The sequence below is a fragment of the Arachis hypogaea genome, chromosome 14 (assembly GCF_003086295.3).
Source record: "Arachis hypogaea cultivar Tifrunner chromosome 14, arahy.Tifrunner.gnm2.J5K5, whole genome shotgun sequence".
Lineage (NCBI taxonomy): Eukaryota > Viridiplantae > Streptophyta > Magnoliopsida > Fabales > Fabaceae > Arachis > Arachis hypogaea.
Genome location: NC_092049.1, coordinates 130,584,932 through 130,606,841, shown reverse-complemented (window position 1 = coordinate 130,606,841; position 21,910 = coordinate 130,584,932). Strand labels below are relative to the sequence as shown.

The following is a 21,910-nucleotide window of genomic DNA, read 5'->3' as shown; positions in this document are numbered from 1 at the left end:
TTATAATGATTAAATAATTATGTATCTATTTTATATATTATTTCTTAATTTAAGAAGTTATGATTTATATAATTGGCACATTGATTTTAATTGAAAAAAATTAAAATCATAAACTTTAATCTTATCTTATACATGATATATGATAAATTATTGAATTTAATATTTGTAAATATAATAACATTATGTTGCTACAATTTACTTTTTCATTGCTCAAATAAAATTATTCAATTTCAGTAATTTATTTTTTATTTTTAAAGGTATAAATTGTAATTATTAATTATGATAAATGATATGTCTAGTAAAAAAATAATTAAAACTTATTTTACTTCTATTTTTTTGAAATTAAAGTATTATTGAATTTTTAAAAAATCAAATAATTTAATTTTTTAGTAAAAATTTTTCTTTTAAATGCATCTAAATATGTTTAAAATTTAATAAAAATACTTTATTATTTTAAAAAGTGTTTTTTCACAAAAAAAAAAATCTAATCCAAATAAATATTTTTTTGAGTAATACTACACATCTAAATCTTTTTATGAATCAAGTCTAACTAAATTAAACAATAAAACTTGGAATAATATTAGTTATAACTGATTTTTATTATGTTAAACTAACTTGGTTATACTTGATTAACAAAAATATTTAGATGCATAGCATTATTTTTTTTTTTAGGTTATTCAATGTATTTAATGTTAATATTATTTCTCTTTAATAAGTAGTATAGATGAACTAAAAAGACAATTTTACTTGTCTTACATATAATGACTTTTTTAGGTCTTTTTTGTATAATAGTATCTAAATACAGCATAAACATATCACTTTAAAAATATTTTTATAATATATGATTGAAATTTGTCTTTTACTATATTATTTTAAATAAGAAAAATAAAGAGAAATAAAAGGAAAAAAACTGATGATAAATGTTAAATATATCTATATAATTAAAAATATTTTTTTCTTTTATTTTTTTCTTATTCTTTTTAAATTTTCTATTTCTTTACATTTGTTTATCTACTTATTTATAATATATTAAAAGTGAAACTAAATATTATTATCTTTAAAAATTAACACATAATATAAGTAAAAAATATTGCACATACATTTTAATAGTGAAGTTGACATATTTTTTTTTATTCAATATTTTCTTCGTCCATCTTTAATTTACTAATATTAAGATTTTTTTGTTTCGTTTACTTTTCTTAATTATCGTATGGTATGGAAAAAAAATATTAATAATAATACTTATTAAAATTTAAATTAAAAAATGATTATTCTAAATAGATTCTAAAAACTTAACAAAAAAGTTCATATATGTGCTCGTTTTTTTTTTTGGTGACTATATATGTGCTCGTTTATTTCTTTAATAAGAATTATCATTATTTTTTAAAAATGTTAAACTAAATTTTATCATAAAAAAAATAGAAAAAAAACTTAAATAGAAGAATATTAATTTAGCACAATTATGATTCTAAAATTTTTTATTTAATCAATTATAAATAATATAAGTAGTTATCCTTAACTTGAAAGTGTAAGCAATTAGTTAATATAATTTAACAAAAATAGATTTAATATTAATTTTAATTTTTTTTATTAAATGGTTTCTTATATACAAAGAAATTAATTCATTATAGTTTTACAAAATTCACGAATCTTTAATTCTAGTTTTTTTTTTATTTGACTGCAGATATCTTTCGCCTAAAGATAGATGTTAATTACTGACTTAATATTTTAATTTTTTAATAAATATTTTTCACCAATATTATTAATGATACACAAAATTTATTATTTATTTTTTCTATCAACCTCTTATTAATTACTTATCTATTGTTAATTTCTAAATTATTTCTTGACAAGTCCTACCTATAAAATTATCTATACCATTATCTTATATCATAGTTTAATTAACAAGAATGATGAGATTAGTTTTTTTTCTAAGGCTTATTATTAATTAATTAATTAAAAAATATTTTAATAATTTTTTTAATTAATGAATATCAGATAAAATTAATTTATTATGAAATTCTAATTAGCACAATAAATTTAATACTTATACTTTGAAATAAGTATTGTTGATATATATATATATATATAATTATTAATTTATCCTCATTTATATATATATTCATTTCTTGAATTTAGTAACTTTAATTTTTGCCTTCAATTCGAATTCTTACTTTTTCTTTCAAACTCATTCTCAGCCTCGATCCTCTCTCTTTCTAACTCACTTTCTCTGCCTTTCAAGTCTATCACTACATCGCTCAGTATCGTTCCAAAAAATTATGTTATGTTATTATGTTAGAATATATTTTTATATTTTCTCCTTTTGAAATGTTATTTTTCATAACGAATATGTTATAAATTATGTTGAATTATATTGAACTGATTATTTTATGATTATTATATTATGTCTTTTGTGTTAAATTTTTTCAAAAGTTTACCGAGGAGATTTGCATTTCCTAAGGGTAATTAAATAAGAACTTGCAATGACGGAGAAGGAACTAGGGCATTTTTTTTAAATAGGAGTGAGGGATGGGAAGGGGACTTCTCACGCTCCTCTGAGTACTCATTACCATATCTAACTAGCAACGGAGATTCAATCTGAGTCGATTTAAGAGGGGATGCGTGGATTTGATCCGCATTGAGCCTTTAAGGTAATGAATCTAAGTCGGATTTGGGACCCTAATAATAGATTTTAGTTGATCTTGCTTGCATTGAGGTCTTACTAGACCCAAATATATCTTTGATTAATATTTTGAGTCATTGTTATAACAAATATTATACTACTTAATATTATAACACTTATTTAATATATATATATATATATTTGATTATTTGTTCAAAACAGAGGTAACTACCAATTTAATATCCAAAAGATTTAGGCATAGACAAAATAATCGTTGAATGATTTAAAAATTGTGATAAAAATTACTAATAAATATTATATTATTAAAAGTGATAAAAAAAAATTTGTATTTGACAAATGACATATTCATTTAATCTAAATTATTTTTCCAACATTTAAATAAATATTTAGAAAATACACAAAAATATTTAGAGTAAAATTTAATTTTTAGATTTTTTTTTATTTTTCAAAAAAATTTAATCGTTCACAATTAAAATTTTTTTAAAAAATTCAGTTGACATTAAATTATAAATTTTTGAGAATAAAAATATCTTATTTTTTAATATTACTTGCAAAAAAATTACATCAAAATATGACATCTAAAGTCTTTTTTTAGAATATATATATTTAATGTATATTTAGTTTTTCGGGAGTTATTTGTTAACATCTTTTAGAGTTATTTTTTATTGGTGATGAAAAAATAACTATTAAATATTAATATTAAATTAAAAATGAATAGTAAAAATATTAATATTATAATGAGTATTAAATAAAAAATGGTTAAATCTATAATAATAATAATAAAATAAGAAATCAAAATAGTATTGTTTATTTATTGGTGTCTTCTTTTTAAGTTAACTTTAGTTATTTTTGGGACAATATCAATTAAAAAAACTTTTTTAAATACGAATATTATAAAGAATCAATTTTGTAATGATATTAAAGATGAATTTTTAAATCGTTATTTAACGACATATATAAAAAGAGAGACATTTGATTGTATTAACAATAAAAATATTATTTAATTTTTTTAAAATATAAAAACTAAAAAAAATGAAATTTTAATTTATATATTATTATTTAAATTATTATTTTAGTATTTTAATTTGTTGATTAGATAATTTAAAGACTAATTATATTTTATAATAACAAAGTATAATTATAAAAATTATTATTATATTATGTATATTTTTCTCCACTCACAAAATTTTCTGGATCCGTCACTGATATAATATATATATATTATCGATTATTAAGTTTATAATTAATTTTTAATTCAATTTTTGATAATTAAAATTTAAATAATTGAAATTATTAAATGCTAAATATTTTACATCTAACCAATTTATTTTTTTATTGAAATTAAAAAAATGAGTCATTAATCAATTCTAAATTTAAATTTAAATTTGAGTAAAAAAATAAAAAATATTTTAAATTTTATCTCACTAACCAGAATTAATTTCAAGACAAGAAATTATTTTACACATCATATATATATTGTGGGATAGTACGGTCATTTGCTATTTTTAATGATAAATATTGTCAAATAAAATGGTGTAAGAAATTAGAAGAAAATGTATTTATAAATTTAGAAAATATTAATTTATTATTCAAATAGAATAAATTATATATTGAATAGCCAATGAGTAATAGCTCAAATGGCATAGTCTCCCCATACTCAATTAAGAGGTTGCGGGTTCGAGTCTCCTATCTTTGGTAAAAAAAATTATATATTGAATAACAAAAGTTATTATTAGTTTCTTTTCACACTAACTAATACTCAACGATGGTGTTTCGGTACACCATGTTATCAAGAAATATTAATCGATATAATAACTTTTGTAATGACATAAGTTTATGAATTTGAAAATTTAAAAATTATTTTATAACATGTGAAGTTTTATCAAGTAACAATGTTGATCATATTGTTTTGACTTTAAAAATGAATACGATACCAACAAATAAAATTGTCCTAAGTAAATTTCAATCGACAAAAGTCCATAAGTATTGCTATTAATGAAAAATTAATCTATTTTAAAGACAAATACAATTTTTTTCTACGGATTTTCTATCTCGACAAGTCGAGGATTAATCCACTACATATTGATGCTCTATTTATTAAGGGTGAGATTCGAACTCCAAATACTTGCTTAAGCAGACAAATGAGATAACCATTCAACCAATCCAAATTAATTAAAATAAATATTAATTATTTTTAATATTTTTAAATTATAAAATATTTATAATAATTATTATATATATTTTTCATTTAAATTTTAATAAAATTTTTTAATGTAATTTTATGTATTACCCATGCAGGACACAGGAATATACACTAGTAATAATAATAATATAATTTTTTATTTTCACATAAAAATTTTGAATTCGAGTATCACTCATAACTTTAACAACAACAACAACAACAACAATAATAATAATAATAATAATAATAATAGGATGTATCATGTAGGCTAATTTTTTTTGTCATGAAAGTAAAAGTAGTGATATACGGTACCTTAACATTATAATTTTTTGTATTTTTTAAAACTGTAGAAAGTACATAAATCAGATGGTCCGATTTTTGTACTTCAAATTTTTTAATTTTTTTTAAAACAAATCGGACGGTTCAATTTGTATACTTTTAGAAATCGGACAATCTAATTTCCGTACCTCTAATAAATCAGACGATCCAATTTCTACTTCTCTAATTAAACGATACCATATTTGCTAATAATATCCTACAATCTATATTTAAAAAAAACACTAATACCATTCCAATATTAAAAATAAAAAGTTCGTATCATGTATCTGTAGTAGGGGTGGCACCAAATAATGAATTTTTAGCGGGACTGACGAGCTGGCTTGTTGCCCCTAATCTCGGGCAAAGTTGTGTGAATAGAGAGAGGAAAGTCAGCGAAACTGTGGAAGGGGAAGCTACTGGGTAAGTGAGTAGGCTCCACAGGAGACTTAAAAGTCATCTCGTTATCATTGCAAATAAAGCGTGTGGAAATTAATAAATGGAGCCTACATGTCCAATATGTACTTGATTTATGAGGAAATTAAAACAACAATAAATTATTAAAATAATATTTGAAAATTTATATGGCTGACCAAATAAATTTTAAAAATATTATTAACAAATAAATTTTTAAAATATTTAAAAAAATAAAAAAATTAGATATTAAATATATATTTTAAAAAATAATTTTAAAAATTAAATTTTGACAAAAAATTTTGTAATTATAATTAGAAAAATAAAATCTTTTCATTCTTAAAATTTAGTAATTTTTTTGTCAAATGAATCTTTTAAAAGAATCTTTTATTGTGAATAACTATATTCTTTTAAAAAAAAATTTAAAGATAAAATTTTATTCTAAATTTTTCTGTATTTTTTAAATATTTATTCAAATATTATCATAAAAATTTAAATCTAATAGATAAATCATTTGTCAAATATAAAATTTTTTGTTATTTATAAAAAATATAATATTTATTAATTTTTTATCGTACTTTTAAATAATTTAAGATTGTTTTGTTGATAACATTGTTTAAAAATCTTTAAATCTTTTGAATACTGAATTTATAGTTAACCCTTGAAACAAAAGGTGAGTTGGCTCTTTGCATGAAAATATTGATGTTTCTCATATACGAAATTAAATGTTTTGTTGATAAATGTATGTGTCTATTGGAGTTATAAATTATGTATTGCCAATGACTATATTGTCTTATGATATTTAAATAGGTCAATTCTATGGTACTTAAAATTTGATGTTTAATTTATTTTTAATGATAAATTTTAAATGTTTAATAATTATTTATTTTTATATTTTTAAAATTAAATATTTATTTTTAATGTTTTTAATAAGTTAGACAAATTTCTTTAGACATTATAGCATTTACCCTTTAAATAACACAAGTTAAAAAAGAAAATGATTTTTCGAAGAAATTAGTACCAAAATGCTGGAAATTACTAGGAAACTTTAAAGTCTTTGCTCTCAAGTACTAAATAGTAATGGTCAGTAAAATACTCTATTTTGTTTGGTTGCTTTTATGTTTTTTAATAATTTTTAATGATTTTATAAGCCTAATGAAATGTGCATAAAAATTATAGTAAAGGAAGAACTGGCACATAGCTTGTTTTGTCTTTTGTGTAAGTATATGATCAATGTCTTCTGGTAACCACTACCTACTTCTTTTGTTAGGATCATTTGGAGATTCTTGAACCATAATCTTTCTACTCATGTCTTGAAGCAAATTATACATGGCAACATACTATTCTCATCTATTGTTATCAAAGATCTTTCCATCATTACACGCTTCAAATAATAACCCTGTTTTTTTTTAATGAATTTGTTACATAGTATCCTCTTTTTTCTTTTAAAAAAAAAAGCAACATCTAAGAAGATATTCTTTTTTATGAAATCTAAATTGTCATAAGTTATTTTCAATTTATCAAAAATTCTGGCATGTGGGATGCTCTTTACTTTTTCAATAGCACTATGCCGAATTTCAATAGGTCTTCTTTACATATACAAACTCAATACTTCAAGTGCCAATGGAAGACCACCAATATATTTGACCTCTTCATTGGATAAACTCAAATACCCTTCGACAGGATTTTTTTGTTTAAAAGCTTTTAAACAAAAGAGATTAAATTTAAAACCAATAGTCATTAAGTAATCGACCAGTTAGTTTTTCCTTTCTTGAATGTTTCTTCTTTATTAGAATCTTTTATTTTTAATATAGTTTTCCTTCCAAATTCAGCAAAGGCAAATGATGGTGCATTGGTGCCACTTACACTCATGCATAGGGAGGAACAAGAGATGCACAAATTCTGTAACTGTACTGCTATAATTATAAAAAATCTTTGAGGAATTAAACTAATGTGACATATTTTTCAGGGGACTAAATTGGATATATTATAACTTGTAAGGAACCAAACAGATGACAAACATTTTTGAGAAATCAAGTCGATAGTTTGGTTTATAATCTGCTTCTTGTAAAAAAAAAAAAATGCAATTGATCATCTCAATGGTTGAAGGTCCTTTTGGACATGTATCAATCAGTTGTCAAAGGTATGCATTTTTTTAATGTAAAGGCCAAGTTTATAATAACAAATTACATCTTCCATTCAAGAAAGTGTTTTTTAAATATTTTAGCATATACATTAAGAAATTATTAAAATTTTCACAACTAGAGGGGAATAAACTAATTAATATCACCTTAAAGCTCTAAAAACATCAGAAATTAATGGAAAAGTTTATTTATTTATTTATTTATTTGGTTGCTAAAAAGATACTTACTTTCTAAATAACATCAGTTTTAGCTTATAATATCATGTTCTTTCATAATCTTCATTATCCTAATTGGGATGATTAACCATTACTACATTTTCCCAATTGATCATAACACCAATTAGATATTTTCATGCCCTTTGAAGTCTTGTATCAACATGTTAGTGTTATGTGTGTCCATAAGAATGGTTGCAAGTGTAGGTGTTCTTTGTAACAAGAAACAAAATGCCAAAGAAGCAAAGAAGGTACAAAATATAGAGGGGTCATCTCCATCAGTAACAAATTTCAAAGTTTGCAGTCAAGAATATTTTGGAGCTAGCTCATCCAAGCACCAAGCAGAGGAAGCATGTGCAATAACTTGACCTCTCTCAAGGTTCATGTCATCTCTAAAACCCGTGATTCCCTTTTTTTGCAGCGAAGTGTAGATATGATCAGTGAATCCTTTGCGGGTGTCTTGTTCCCCAAAACTCAAGAACACATGATATGTCCATGATCGTGGTGGTAGGAATGGACTAGAAGAGGCTTTGCCTATAGCTGAAGCCATGTGTTTAAGTTAAGCTGTGTATCTAAGCAAAAGCAGCTTGAGTTGTGCCGTGAATAACTGAAATGTGCAGCTTGTAGCATTGTGGTTTGTTGGGTGCTTGTAGACTAAGGAACAAGAGATAAGATCATGGCATGCGTGTGTGAAACTGTGAATTTAGGAAGTTTGTGGAATCTGATTGGTTAATGAATGTACCATGGCCTACACTACTGGAAACAAATATCGGAGGAACCTTCAACCTCGGTACAAAGACCTTGCTTTATTGACCTGTTTCTGTCCACCAAGAGATTTTGTGGTATGGAAAAGTATAGATAACCAATAACATTCTTTGAACAATATGAATTAATAGGGTTAAAAGAGTAAATTAACCTTAAATTTAATTAGTAGCATTAAATTAGAGTGTAGTGTATTTTAATGTGATTGGTGGTTGTTTATGTTGTTCAAGAGGAATGTTAGGGGACCAGCAACTTTTGTGATTTGTAACTATCAAATAGCCATCAATGATGGTTTTATTGGTGTGAGATTTCATCCAATGACTCACTTTTCTTTGCTGATTACATACTGGTCAGAATTTAACAAAGTTGCTGGCCCCTAGACTTCTCCGTTGTTCAAAATGATCATTGTTTACCTAGCATTCCCCTTGTGATATATATATACACGTTAGAAAGAATAAAATACTGTAAACATGGTTATATTTTACTAACCTTTTTTTTATTTATTTTTTGATGAATATTAGATGACAAGTAAAATTTATTTTTTTAATCAATATTTAGCCATTAATATTTAAAAATATAGATTAAAAATATGTTGTTGAATTACTAGACTAAAAAAATTAGATTGATAACTAAAAATAATAACAAAAAATAACAAATTCTGCCGATAAATTTAAAGAAGTTTATTTTTGCAAAGAAATGATGGCAATAATTATCAAATCAAGTCGACCCCTTTATTTATGATTTTATTTATTTACTTCGTATCACAATAGAGACAAAACAGAGAAGAGAAGAAAAATCTCTTTAGATCACTAAAAGAAACGGTCTTCCAATTCAAAAAGGACCGAGCTAAGTCGCATCTTAACTCCAGCACTAGCACTCATAAACAGGAAATAGTCCAGCAAAAAGTAGTGAACTAAAAATGAATTGAGCGGTGAAATGCTAAAAGTAAAAAGGGGTGCATAAGAAATAAACTTCACCATGAATGCTGACGTACCAGGAGCATAACCAATATACTATATATAAATGGGTCTGTTCATATTTTATACAAAATCAGCGGGAAAAAAAAGGGAAAATGTTACACAATTTGGATTGAAAAGTGAAGAGAATAATGTACTCCTAAAAAATATTTGCACATGTCTGGCCGCAAAATTTATGGTATATTCATGAGATTAGCACTAGCAAAATGACTTGTGATGAAAATCGTTATGGTTAACCAGAACATAAACAACGTTTGCTTGTCACCACAATCAAATATAAAGAAATTAAAGTGATGCATGGTCTATGTTGTTGAGCTTAGTTTGATTTTGGATTAATATATGGTGATAAGCATTGGTTGGATTAAAAGTTCAATATTGTTTAATGTGTGTTCTATTGTGGTAGGTCCATAACTCATCTTACAGCCAAACAATAAAGCTGGTTTATTCCTTTGATGCTTCAAGCAAATGAACAAGCCCAAAGCATATTAACATAACACCATTAAGCAAAATAGAAGGCCATGTATTTTGATATGAACGTAACCCACGATAAGATGGAAGATCAAAGAAAGGGACTCCTCTACCTCAATTTGATTTCCTGATGCAACAGTTAAGGGAATCACTCTACCTCACCTGTTCACACCCAAGTTTCTCAAAGAAACTCAAAAAAAATTTCATTCATCAAAATTAAAAAAAATGGCTACCAGGGTTTAGAGGGTTTTTATACCTCTTAAATTTAAATCCCTAACTCATAAGTTCACTAGAATAAAATATGGGCCAAATCATAATTGGGCCTAAAACAAACAAATAACAAAAATAAAATAAACATAGAATAAATTCTAAGAAAGTGATGTCTCTTTTAATTCATCTTGACTAATGAGAGTCTTCAATGCATCTTGTAAAATAGTAAGACGTGTGGTTAATCATTGTCTTGCCCAATTCTTGATGCATCTCCTGAACACATGATTTAGCCATGTTTGCAAAACCTTCTTTTATTCTCTTAGTTGTTGCTCTTGTAATTGGACCAATTGGCATATGACAGTTCTCAGTTTGTTCCATAGGGCTCATATCATTCCCTCCCTCCTGAAAAAGATTCGTCCTCGAATCTGCATCACAAGCAAAAGGAGATAGGTCAGAGACGGTAAAAGTAGCGGATACATTATACTCACCTGGAAGGTCAATCTTGTAAGCATTGTCATTGACCCTTTCGAGCACTTGAAATGGACCATCACCCCTAGGGTCTAACTTGGATTTTCTTTGAGTAGGAAATCTCTCTTTTCTCAAATGAACCCATACCCAGTCACCAGGTTCAAAGATAAGTTGTCTTCGACCTTTATTCACCCGTTGGGCTATCAACTTATTTTTCTGTTCAAGCGATTCACGTGCTTTCAAGTGCATTGCTTTAACCTTTTCAGCTTTACCTTCTGCATCCAAGCTAACAATATCACTCAAAGGCAAAGGTAATAAGTCCAAAACAGTTAAAGGATTAAAACCATAAACAAGTTCAAAAGGAGAAAACCCAGTAGAAGAATGAGTAGTTCTATTATAAGCAAACTCAATAAAAGGTAAACAATCTTCCCAAGTTTTCAAATTCTTACCAACAACAGCACGTAATAAGGTCCCTAATGTTCTATTTACTACTTCAGTTTGACCATCAGTTTGAGGATGACAAGTAGTAGAGTATAATAATTTTGTGCCTAATTTACCCCATAAAACTTTCCAAAAATGACTCAAAAATTTGACGTCACGATCAGAAACAATAGTTTGGGGAACACCATGCAAACGCACAACCTCTCGAAAGAATAGATCAGCAATATTTGTCGCATCATCAGTTTTATAGCATGCAATAAAATGAGTCATTTTACTAAATCTGTCTACCACAACAAAAATGCTATCTCGACCTTTTCTTGTTCGAGGCAAACCAAGAACAAAATCCATAGAGATATCAACCCACGGATGCATAGGAACAGGTAAAGGGGCATACAAACCATGTGGTAAAGACTTAGATTTAGCCTGTTTACATGCAACACATTTAGCACAAAATTTTTCAACATCTCTACGCATGCGGGGCCAGTAAAAATGTTCAGATAATACATCCAATGTCTTATGCACACCAAAATGACCCATCAAACCCCCATTATGTGATTCAAGAACAAGTAAGTCCCTCATAGAACAAGCAGGCACACAAATTCTATTACCACGAAACAGAAAACCTTCATGTCTATAAAATTTGTTAAATGCACTATGTTCACAAGAGGCATAAATAGCAGAAAAGTCAGAATCAGTGACATACAACTCCTTTAAAAACTCAAAGCCCAATAACTTAGAGGTAAGTGTAGTAATCAAAGCATACCTCCGAGATAAAGCATCAGCAACGACATTATCTTTACCTTGTTTAAAGGCAATAACATAGGAAAATGTTTCAATAAATTCCACCCATTTAGCATGTCTTTTATCAAGCTTACCTTGTCCTTTTAAGTGCTTCAAAGATTCATGATCCGTGTGAATCACAAACTCCTTAGGTAAGAGGTAGTGTTGCCAAACCTCTAAAGCCCGAACCAAAGCATATAATTCTTTGTCATATGTTGAATATTTACGCTGAGCTAAATTCAACTTTTCACTGAAGAAGGCAATGACTCGTTTTTCCTGCATTAAAACAGCACCTATACCAATCCCAGAAGCATCACATTCAATTTCAAAGGTTTTATCAAAGTTAGGTAAAACAAGAATAGGAGCAGAACACAAACAGTCTTTTAGGGTATGAAATGCAATGTCTTGTTCCCTTTCCCATTTAAATCCAACATCCTTTTTTATGACCTCTGTGAGAGGCGCAGTAATGGTAGAAAAATTTTTCACAAATCTTCTATAAAACCCAGCTAACCCATGAAAACTTCGTACCTCAGAAGCATTCTTAGGCGTTGGCCATTCACGAATAGCCTTTACCTTTTCCTCATCAACTTCAATTCCACTTGCACTCACAACAAAACCAAGAAATATAACTCGATTAATACAAAAAGTGCACTTTTTAAGATTAGCATATAATTTCTCTTGTCGAAGCACTTCCAAAACAGCTGAAACATGTGACAAGTGGTCATCCAAACAAGTGCTATAAATGAGAATATCATCAAAATAAACAACAACAAAGTTACCCAAAAAGTCTCGCAAAACATGGTTCATCAGACGCATAAAAGTACTAGGGGCATTAGTTAACCCAAAAGGCATTACTAACCACTCATATAACCCATGTTTTGTTTTAAATGCAGTTTTTCATTCATCCCCTGGGTTCATTCTAATTTGATGATACCCACTTTTTAAATCAATTTTAGTGAATATGCATGCACCATATAACTCATCAAGCATGTCATCTAACCTAGGGATAGGATAACGATACTTTACCGTAATTTTATTGACTGCGCGACAATCCACACACATTCGCCAAGTACCATCCTTCTTTGGAACCAACAAAACTGGTACAGCACATGGACTCATACTCTCCCGGATGTGACCTTTGGCTAATAACTCCTCTACTTGCCTTTGAAGTTCCTTTGTCTCTTCAGGATTACTCCTATAGGCTGGTCTATTAGGAATGCTAGCACCAGGAATAAAATCAATTTGGTGCTCAATCCCACGTAATGGAGGCAAACCACGTGGTACGTCAGTAGGGAAGACATCGGCAAATGCCTGCAACAAAGAGACAAAGCTATTTGGCAAATTTGGGTTAAGGTCAATGTCAGAGAATAAAGTATTCCTAAACCGAACCATAAACAAAGCTTTCTTGCCTATTAAAGCACTCTTTAAATCTCTCTCTTTTGCAAAGAAACACAATTTGCTCTCAACTTTCTTAATTTTTTTTGTATTTGTACTACTCTCATGACATGGACTCTTTTCTTTCTTTTCACTCACCTTTGGGCCTTTTGCTATATTCTTTTCACTCATAGCCTCTTTTCTCTCAGATTTTTCTGTTATCTCACATCCCATGTTCCCCTTGGTATCCTGTTGAAGTTTCAACTGGTCAAGGTAAACCTCCTTAGGTGATAAAGGAGCAAGAGTGATCTTGCGACCATTAAAATCAAAGGAGAATCGATTTGTATAACCATCATGAAATGCTCGACGGTCGAACTGCCAAGGTCGCCCCAATAATAAATGACAAGCTTGCATTGGCACCACATCACACAATGCCTTATCAACATACTTGCCAACAGAGAATGCAATTGTCACCTGTTTGTCAACCTTGATCTCTCCACTGTCATTCAACCACTGCAACGTATATGGTTTAGGATGTCGAACACATGTCAAACCCAATTTCTCCACCATAAGTGTACTAGCCACATTAGTCCAACTCCCGCCATCAATAATTAAACTACACACTTTTCCACCCACCAAGCATCTAGTGTGAAAAAGATTGTGGCGTTGCTCTAGACTTTCTTCTTTCACCTGTAAATTCAAAGCATGTCTAACAACAAGAGATTCACCATGGACTGCATACTCAACATCACCATCAGAACAATCCTCCAAAGATGGCATGCTATTATGATCAGAGTCATCACCACGATCAGAATCAGACACAATATCATCTCCTCTAATAACCATCAATCTCCTATTTGGGCAATCACTAGCATAATGACCCATACCATGACACTTGAAGCATTTAATATCTCGATGTCTAGAAGTAGCAGAAGAAGAGTTAGAATTACCTTTCTTCTTCGTATCATCAAGCAATGCATTGGATTCAACACCCTTAGTCTTTGTTGTGTCAGCACTACGAGACTCCCACTTTGGATTAGCATGCGAGAATCCTCTTGGTGCTCTTCTTTGTTGTTGCCTCTCCACCTTCATTGCCATACTGACCAAATCATCTATCTCCACATAATGATGTAACTCCACCACATCAGCAATTGCTCTATTCAAACCACCCACAAATCGTGCCATAGTAACCTCAGTGTCCTCTTCTATGTTGGCAGTAATCATAAGCATTTCCATTTCCTTATGGTAGTCTTCAACGGACTTGGAGCCTTGAGTCAGTCGATGTAACTTCTGATGCACTTCCCTGTAGTAGTACGAAGGCACAAATCGTTTCTTCATGAGACGCTTCATAAGATCCCAAGACTCTATAGGGTGATCATCATTCCGCCGTCGTGTCTTCACTAGTTCATCCCACCAAAGCAAGGCATAGTCAGAGAATGCAACTGCTGCCAAACGAACCTTCTTTTCCTCAGAGTAATTATGGCAAGCAAAAATTCTTTCCACCTTACGTTCCCACTCCAAATAAACTTCAGGATCATTTCTCTGAATGGTGGTATTTGCATCTTGATGGCGTTGATATTGCTATCTTGACTTTTATGTCGAGGTGTTATAACCCCATCAGAGTCATCATCAGAAGGTACATGATTCTGACGCCGATTCCGGAAAGGTCCTTGTTTAGCAATCTTGGATAGTGTCTGTGTCACCTCTTGCTTCCATGCTTCCAATTCAGTCAAGCGATTAGTTAAGTGTTGAATGGCCCTTTGCATCAACTCCATGTCAACTACAGTATCTTCAGAATGAGCTGCCATAACAATGAACCTGTAACAAAAATATTATAAAAGAACCTCACAAGCACTCGCTCACGTGTTTCACTCAAAGATGGACACTCGTGTTTATTCTCAAAATTGGCTTTTACCCTCTATGGAACTTACCACTCTTGCCTTTTACCACTCTTGAATCTCTTTGACTGTTGCACTTTAGAAAGCAAATAAAAATAAAAGATAGAGAAAATCCGACGCAATGATAAGAGGAAAAGATGGATAGAATAATAAAAGGGACAAAGACACAAAAGACAAAAGATCAGAATAATAATAATTAAAAAAAAAATAAAAATAATAAGAATAAGAATAATAATAATAACGTACGTAATGATTTTTTTTTTTTTTGAGATTGTTGCTTTGTTTTTTTTTTTTTGTTTTGTTTTTTTTTGCTTGAGTGCTACTGTGTAAACTTCAAAGTATGTACTCTTAAGTATGTACTCTTTTTTTTTTTTTTTTTGGGTACTCAAGGGAATGACAAAAAGAATAACGATGAACACAGACGGAAGGATAAAGTGACTATGCGTGGCTGGAAATTTTTTTTTTTTTTTGGTACTCAAGGGAAGGACAAAAAGAATAACGATGAACACAGACGGAAGGATAAAGTGACTATGCGTGGCTGGAATTTTTTTTTTTTTTAAGTTTATGTAGAACACAGAAAGGATGAACGTAGACTAATGAAAATTAATCTAATACCTGAAATCTGATACCAAATGATACGGAACGTAACCCAGGATAAGATGGAAGATCAAAGAAAGGGACTCCTCTACCTCAATTTGATTTCCTGATGCAACAGTTAAGGGAATCACTCTACCTCACCTGTTCACACCCAAGTTTCTCAAAGAAACTCAAAAAAAATTTCATTCATCAAAATTAAAAAAAATGGCTACCAGGGTTTAGAGGGTTTTTATACCTCTTAAATTTAAATCCCTAACTCATAAGTTCACTAGAATAAAATATGGGCCAAATCATAATTGGGCCTAAAACAAACAAATAACAAAAATAAAATAAACATAGAATAAATTCTAAGAAAGTGATGTCTCTTTTAATTCATCTTGACTAATGAGAGTCTTCAATGCATCTTGTAAAATAGTAAGACGTGTGGCTTTTGATAATCGTTAATCATTGTCTTGCCCAATTCTTGATGCATCTCCTGAACACATGATTTAGCCATGTTTGCAAAACCTTCTTTTATTCTCTTAGTTGTTGCTCTTGTAATTGGACCAATTGGCATATGACAGTTCTCAGTTTCTTCCATAGGACACGAAAAGGAAATAACAACACGATAAGGACAGCTGGAACAATCTCATCACTCCAAGGACAACAGTAAAGAAAATTTCAGTAATTGAAGAGCAAAACACAAAGTTGCAAAAGAACAGAAGTAGTGGTGTTGCTCTTCGGACAGCACAGCAGGGGTAATAAAGCAAAAGAAAAAGGTATTGTATGCCAAGAAAGAAAGCAAAGCCAAAGACAGTAGAGGAAGTGGACGGATTCCTCAACCAGTAAAGAAAGTGGAGCAGAATGGAGTAAGGACTGCATGCCTGCTGAGATAGCTCCAACGGGTAGCTGGGACAAGGAAATGGAAGAGACAAATTGGAGAGCAAGCTAAAGATATAAAACCAACATTATTCCAACATTTGAAGAGAAGGAAAAGAGAACAAATTCAGAGCATCAGCTATTCTCACTTGAGCTGAATTCTTTTTCTTCTACTAGTGCTTAATTTCTGATATTCTTTGTTATGGTTATCTTGTGTCATCTTTTGTATTGAGAAAAGGTTGAATATGCGAGTGAAAAAGCCAAAAGAGAAAAGATAAGAGTGATGCATGTAAAAGCCACTGAAGTTCTGTGTAACTGAATTGTTGAACTAGGATTAGTTTCCCTTACCAAATTGGGTTAACACTTGGTGAGTTTTGAATCTGTGTAGATTCCCCTTCCAAGTTACAACAGCACTTTAGGTTGCTAAGCTTTGGTAAAAAAAAAACTTAGGGGTAGATACTAGATGAATTAGGGAATAATTCAATAGTATTGGTGAATATAATCAGTGGATTATAGTGAAAATTCCACCATGGTTTGTGGTGGAGACTGGACGTAGGATTCATTGCACTTAGAATCCGAACTAGAATACATGCTGGTCTCTTTCTCTTCTTCCCTTCTCTTTTTCTGTTCTGCACATGAGACAAAACGAAAAAATTTTTGTTTCCGCAAAAACAGAACTTAAAAAGCTAATTTTGTGCAAACTTGATTCAACCCCTTTCTCAAATTCAATAAGTACCATCACATATGTTTGAAATAGAACCCATCAGAGCTTTCATGCAGACATATAACTTTGTCAGCAAGAAAACATGTATATCAAGCAAAAATGACATGTACATTTACTCTCATTTATCTTCAACCATTGCAAAAGTTTTCATGCAGACATATAACTTTGTCAGCAAGAAAACATGTATATCAAGCAAAAATGACATGTACATTTACTCTCATTTATCTTCAACCATTGCAAAAGTTTTCTCTTCCAATAATAAATCTTGAATGAGTCTGCAGTGGACATATAATAGGAAGTAATGACATGTTTTGTACATGAGAATGCACATTGTGAGGAGAAAACTAGAAAGAGAATCTGTGATATCTAAAAAGAAGAAAGCACAGGTCAAGAAAATGAACCCTTTCCATAAAATGGCAAAAGATAAATTAACCACAAAAAATCTATGATACTCTATCTCCAGTAGATACATTTCGCCACCTCTTTAAATGGAAGATTAGATAATTGAAGGAGAAAATAATAAATTAAAAAAGAAAGCCTCTCAACAGGCTTGGAGAGCTCTTCTCTAACATCAGGTAACTAGCACGAGTATCTCTGGTCATGAAGTCTGCATCTCCAACCAAAAACTCTAACCAATTCCTATTTATGGCTCCCTGTTCATAAAAAATAATCTTACATCAATTTTATGTCATAAACATTAAATAAGAATTAAAAAGTTTTTCTTTTCTCTAATAAAAGAGATAAACTTCATTTTCTATTGTGGTCGTATTTATTTTAATTAATTAAAATAAAATAAATTAATATAATTATTAAATAATTAAAATTTATAAATTTAAAAAACTTCAGTTAAAAATTAATAGTAGTAAAAAAAATTATAACTTCATAATTAATAATTGATTTTTATTATATTAGATCAATTTAATTGAATTTGGTTTAAAAAAAATTTGAATGTAAATAGCATTATTCTTTGAATTTAATTAATTAATAATATTGTTTTAATATTTTCTTTAAAAAAAAGAGGTAATGACCAATTCGGTACTCGAAAGATTCAAACGCTGACATTTTAGTACCCAAATATTGTTATTGACAAAAAGGTACCTGAATGATTTAAAATTTTGCCAAGCGTGTCCAAGAGCTTGCCGGAACATAGCTCCGGTGAGTACGATGCTTACGTGGTGGCCGGTTTTTGCTGACTAGGTTAGTGTTATATTAGATAGAATTTCTAATTTTAATTATGGTTATCCTACTTGGAAAATAAACTAAACCTAATTTGAACATTAGTTTTGCCCCAAATTAATTTTGCCCTAAAACCCAATTTTGCTCTCCTCGCTCTCTCGTAGAGCACGATCCCAATCTGGAAGATGCAAGCAGCTAGGGCTCGTGAAAAAGGTGGAACCGTGAGAAAGCACTCATCCATAGCCTTCGACGTTGATGGTGGTTCTGGAGTTGGTAGTAAAATCTACGATGGGTGTTGCTTTTGTCCCCTTCCGGTGGTTCCGTTGAAGTCGAAGACAAGTAGCAACCCTGATAGATGGTTTCTACGTTGCCCTCTGTGGAAGGTAAGGTTAAAATGTTGATGTTACGTGAGGAAATGATGCATTCTTCCTGGGTTTATTTTCTCCACTTTTCAGATTTACTTTTCGATCTTCTCTGATTCATGAAATTTTTGTGCCATGCTAGAACACAGAAAGACGTTGTGGGTATTTTCAATGGTTGGATGAAATTGAAGAGCAATGTGTGGAAGGAGAAGTTTCTTCGGAGAATAGCAACATGGTGGGCATAACAGACCCAAAAAAGAAAAGCAGAATCAACCAGGATGGCAGTGATGGCCGGGAAAGGGATAGGATGATGATGGTGCTTCCTGTGGTTAATGACATGAAGGAGCAACTGAAGAGGGTTGAGTTCTTGTTGCTTGTTATCTGTGTATTGCTTGGGTTAAATCTGGTTTTGAGTCTGCTGTGTATGGCTAAGTAGGAAGACAATGGTCAAATTTAAGATTTTAGGAATGAAATTTTGTTTGTTTGTAATGTTTTCCTAATTGTAATTGAGATGAATTAATGGATGCACTCTTATTAATCTTCTGTGACTGAGTTATTGCTTTTGAATTGTGAGTAAGCCATATATAAGATAGGTTAGCCATTGATGAAAAAATGGCATAAACAGAACATGTATAAAAACACCTGTCTCATAGCATGAAAACATAATATCCAGAGTAACATACCTAAGACCCAAAATAACAAAAGTTTTGCCCCAAAAAATCTATCATGGCATAATGACAGTAAAGTTGATAACAAGTAATACTAAACCAGGTCCAACATGGAACTAAAAACTAAACATGCCATAATGGCATTTAGTTGCATAGTATCTACATCAGGTCCAACATGGAACTAGAAACAAAATGAAAATCCAAGAAAGAAAGCTATCACTTCTTGATGCTTGCTGAAGGCTTTTTCTTCTTCAAGGATGGGGTGGGCATGAAGCCTGTGAACCTGCTCTGTGTGGCTGGGCTTGCTGCTGCCATGGTTTCCCTAGTCACAGTTGGTGGCCTAGAGGATGCTGAACTTTGGGCTTGCAGAGTGGGCCTACCCAAAGGACCTTGTGACATTGACCCAGGCCCAGTACTTGGTCCTGCAGTATTGGTTGGTGTGGCTGGGATCTGACAATTAGACCCAACATCATGGCTGGCAACCCTAGTTTGAGGTGCTGTTGAGGTTGGGGGTCTTCCTCTTCGAATGGTCCTGCCCCTGCCTCTTGTTGGTGGTATTGGTGGTGTTGGCTCTACTGACCTTGCTGCCACTGGAGGTGCTGGTCCTGAACTGGTTGCTGGTGTAGTGGCTGCATTAGGGGGTGCAGTAGTTGTTGTGGTAGACAAATCAGCCTCAGTGTTCTGTATGAGTTGGGTGATTAGTTTAGGGTGGGGCTTTCTCAGTTCTAGGTGCAACATTTTGGAAAGAACAAGGTTTGAATTAGAATACAGAAGTTTACCTCATCAGGTTGACTCTGTGGGTGGTTTTGAGTGAGGTTTTCCTCATCTGCAACATGTGCAGCATGTGCAGCCTCCATGGTCTCCTCCCAGTTAGCTTCTTGCTCTCTAGCTTCATCCTCATCAATTCCTTCTTCTTGATCTGCTGCTCCATTTGATCTCTCAGGGCAAGTCCTACTATTATGTCCAACCTTGCATCCAGGCAATAAATAAATTAAATCAGTATTCAAACAGTTTATGTATGATTGAATGATATTATGTAAGTAGATAGTAGATAATAGACTTGTTTCACTTACTCTCTTGCAGGTTTGACATGTTATCTGGCCATATCTTCTCTTGGCATGGTATTGGCTCCCGGAGTCTTGCTCGCTGCTGTCCTTCTTCCTTTTCTTGGAAGGTCTGCCAATAGGCCTCTTGTATGGAGGAGGCAGACAAGGCAACCCTTCATGGTGCTCCCAATACTCTTGGCTTGGTATACTGTTGATGTGAAACTTGTAAGTCCTATTGTATGCTTCGATGGTGAGCTTGTGATGGACATAGTCTTCAGGCTTCTCATTCTTCCTCTGGATTGCTGCAATACCATGACAGCATGGTAGTCCAGTCAGCTGCCATTTTCTGCAGGAACATGTCCTCTCTCTTGTGTTCACCCTTACTCTATGTTGCCACTTTCTGACTTCAAATTCGTTATGTTCATCATCACCACACCACTGTGCCTCTCAGTAGTTAGCTTATTTTTTTTCCTTCTCTAATATACTCACTTGTATAGGGGCTATAAGTCCAGTGTAACCCATCAATGCATCCTTGTGAGTAGCCATCGTCTTCATGATATAGAATCTGAGCTCCTCAAGCATTGTCAGTATGCTTTCCCCCCGCAGACCCACAATGGTTGAATTAAACGATTCACAGTTGTTGCTAGTCAAGCTATCAACCTTTGGCCATTCAGAAAACTTGCTTCTTGACCACTGTTCTTGCTCAAATTTATCCAAATACTCCCATGCCTGTTTATTGATCCTTTTCACACTAGCCATAGCATCCTTGAATTCTTGATCAGTAGTTGCTTTTGCACATTGCCAGAATGCTCCCTTAAGCTCCTTATCCTTCCATCGTTTGTTCAGGTTTCTCCACATATGCATACAACAAAATCTGTGCTTCACACCAGGCATCACATCCTGTAAAGCTGGTATCAATCCCCGCATTCATGGGTAAATTTAGCAGTTAACATTAAAACACTTAATGTTACTCAAGTAGGAATATAAGAACAATAATGATTGCAAACACTGCATATTACCTTTTGCTGGTCGGACATGAACACCCAGCCATTCTCATTATAGTCCCCTATGTCAGTATGTAACTCCTCGAGAAAGAATCTCCAATTTTCCCGGGTTTCTGCATCGACAACACCATATGCAATTGGAAATAGCTGGTTATTCGCGTCCTGTCCTACTGCTGTTAGTAACTG

General features: G+C 31.1%; 1 protein-coding gene across 1 annotated transcript; it reads right to left on the bottom strand.

Annotated features, from left to right (window-relative positions):
* Positions 1-10,520: 10,520 nt before the first annotated feature.
* Positions 10,521-17,580, bottom strand: LOC114925228 (uncharacterized). The gene is made up of 9 exons (XM_029292522.1): positions 17,481-17,580; positions 15,905-15,992; positions 14,937-15,209; positions 13,755-14,874; positions 13,076-13,328; positions 12,001-12,646; positions 11,096-11,868; positions 10,817-10,942; positions 10,521-10,753 (listed from the first exon to the last, which is right to left on the bottom strand). Exons 1-9 carry the CDS (start codon positions 17,578-17,580, stop codon positions 10,521-10,523), a joined length of 3,612 nt encoding a protein of 1,203 aa, XP_029148355.1.
* Positions 17,581-21,910: the final 4,330 nt, after the last annotated feature.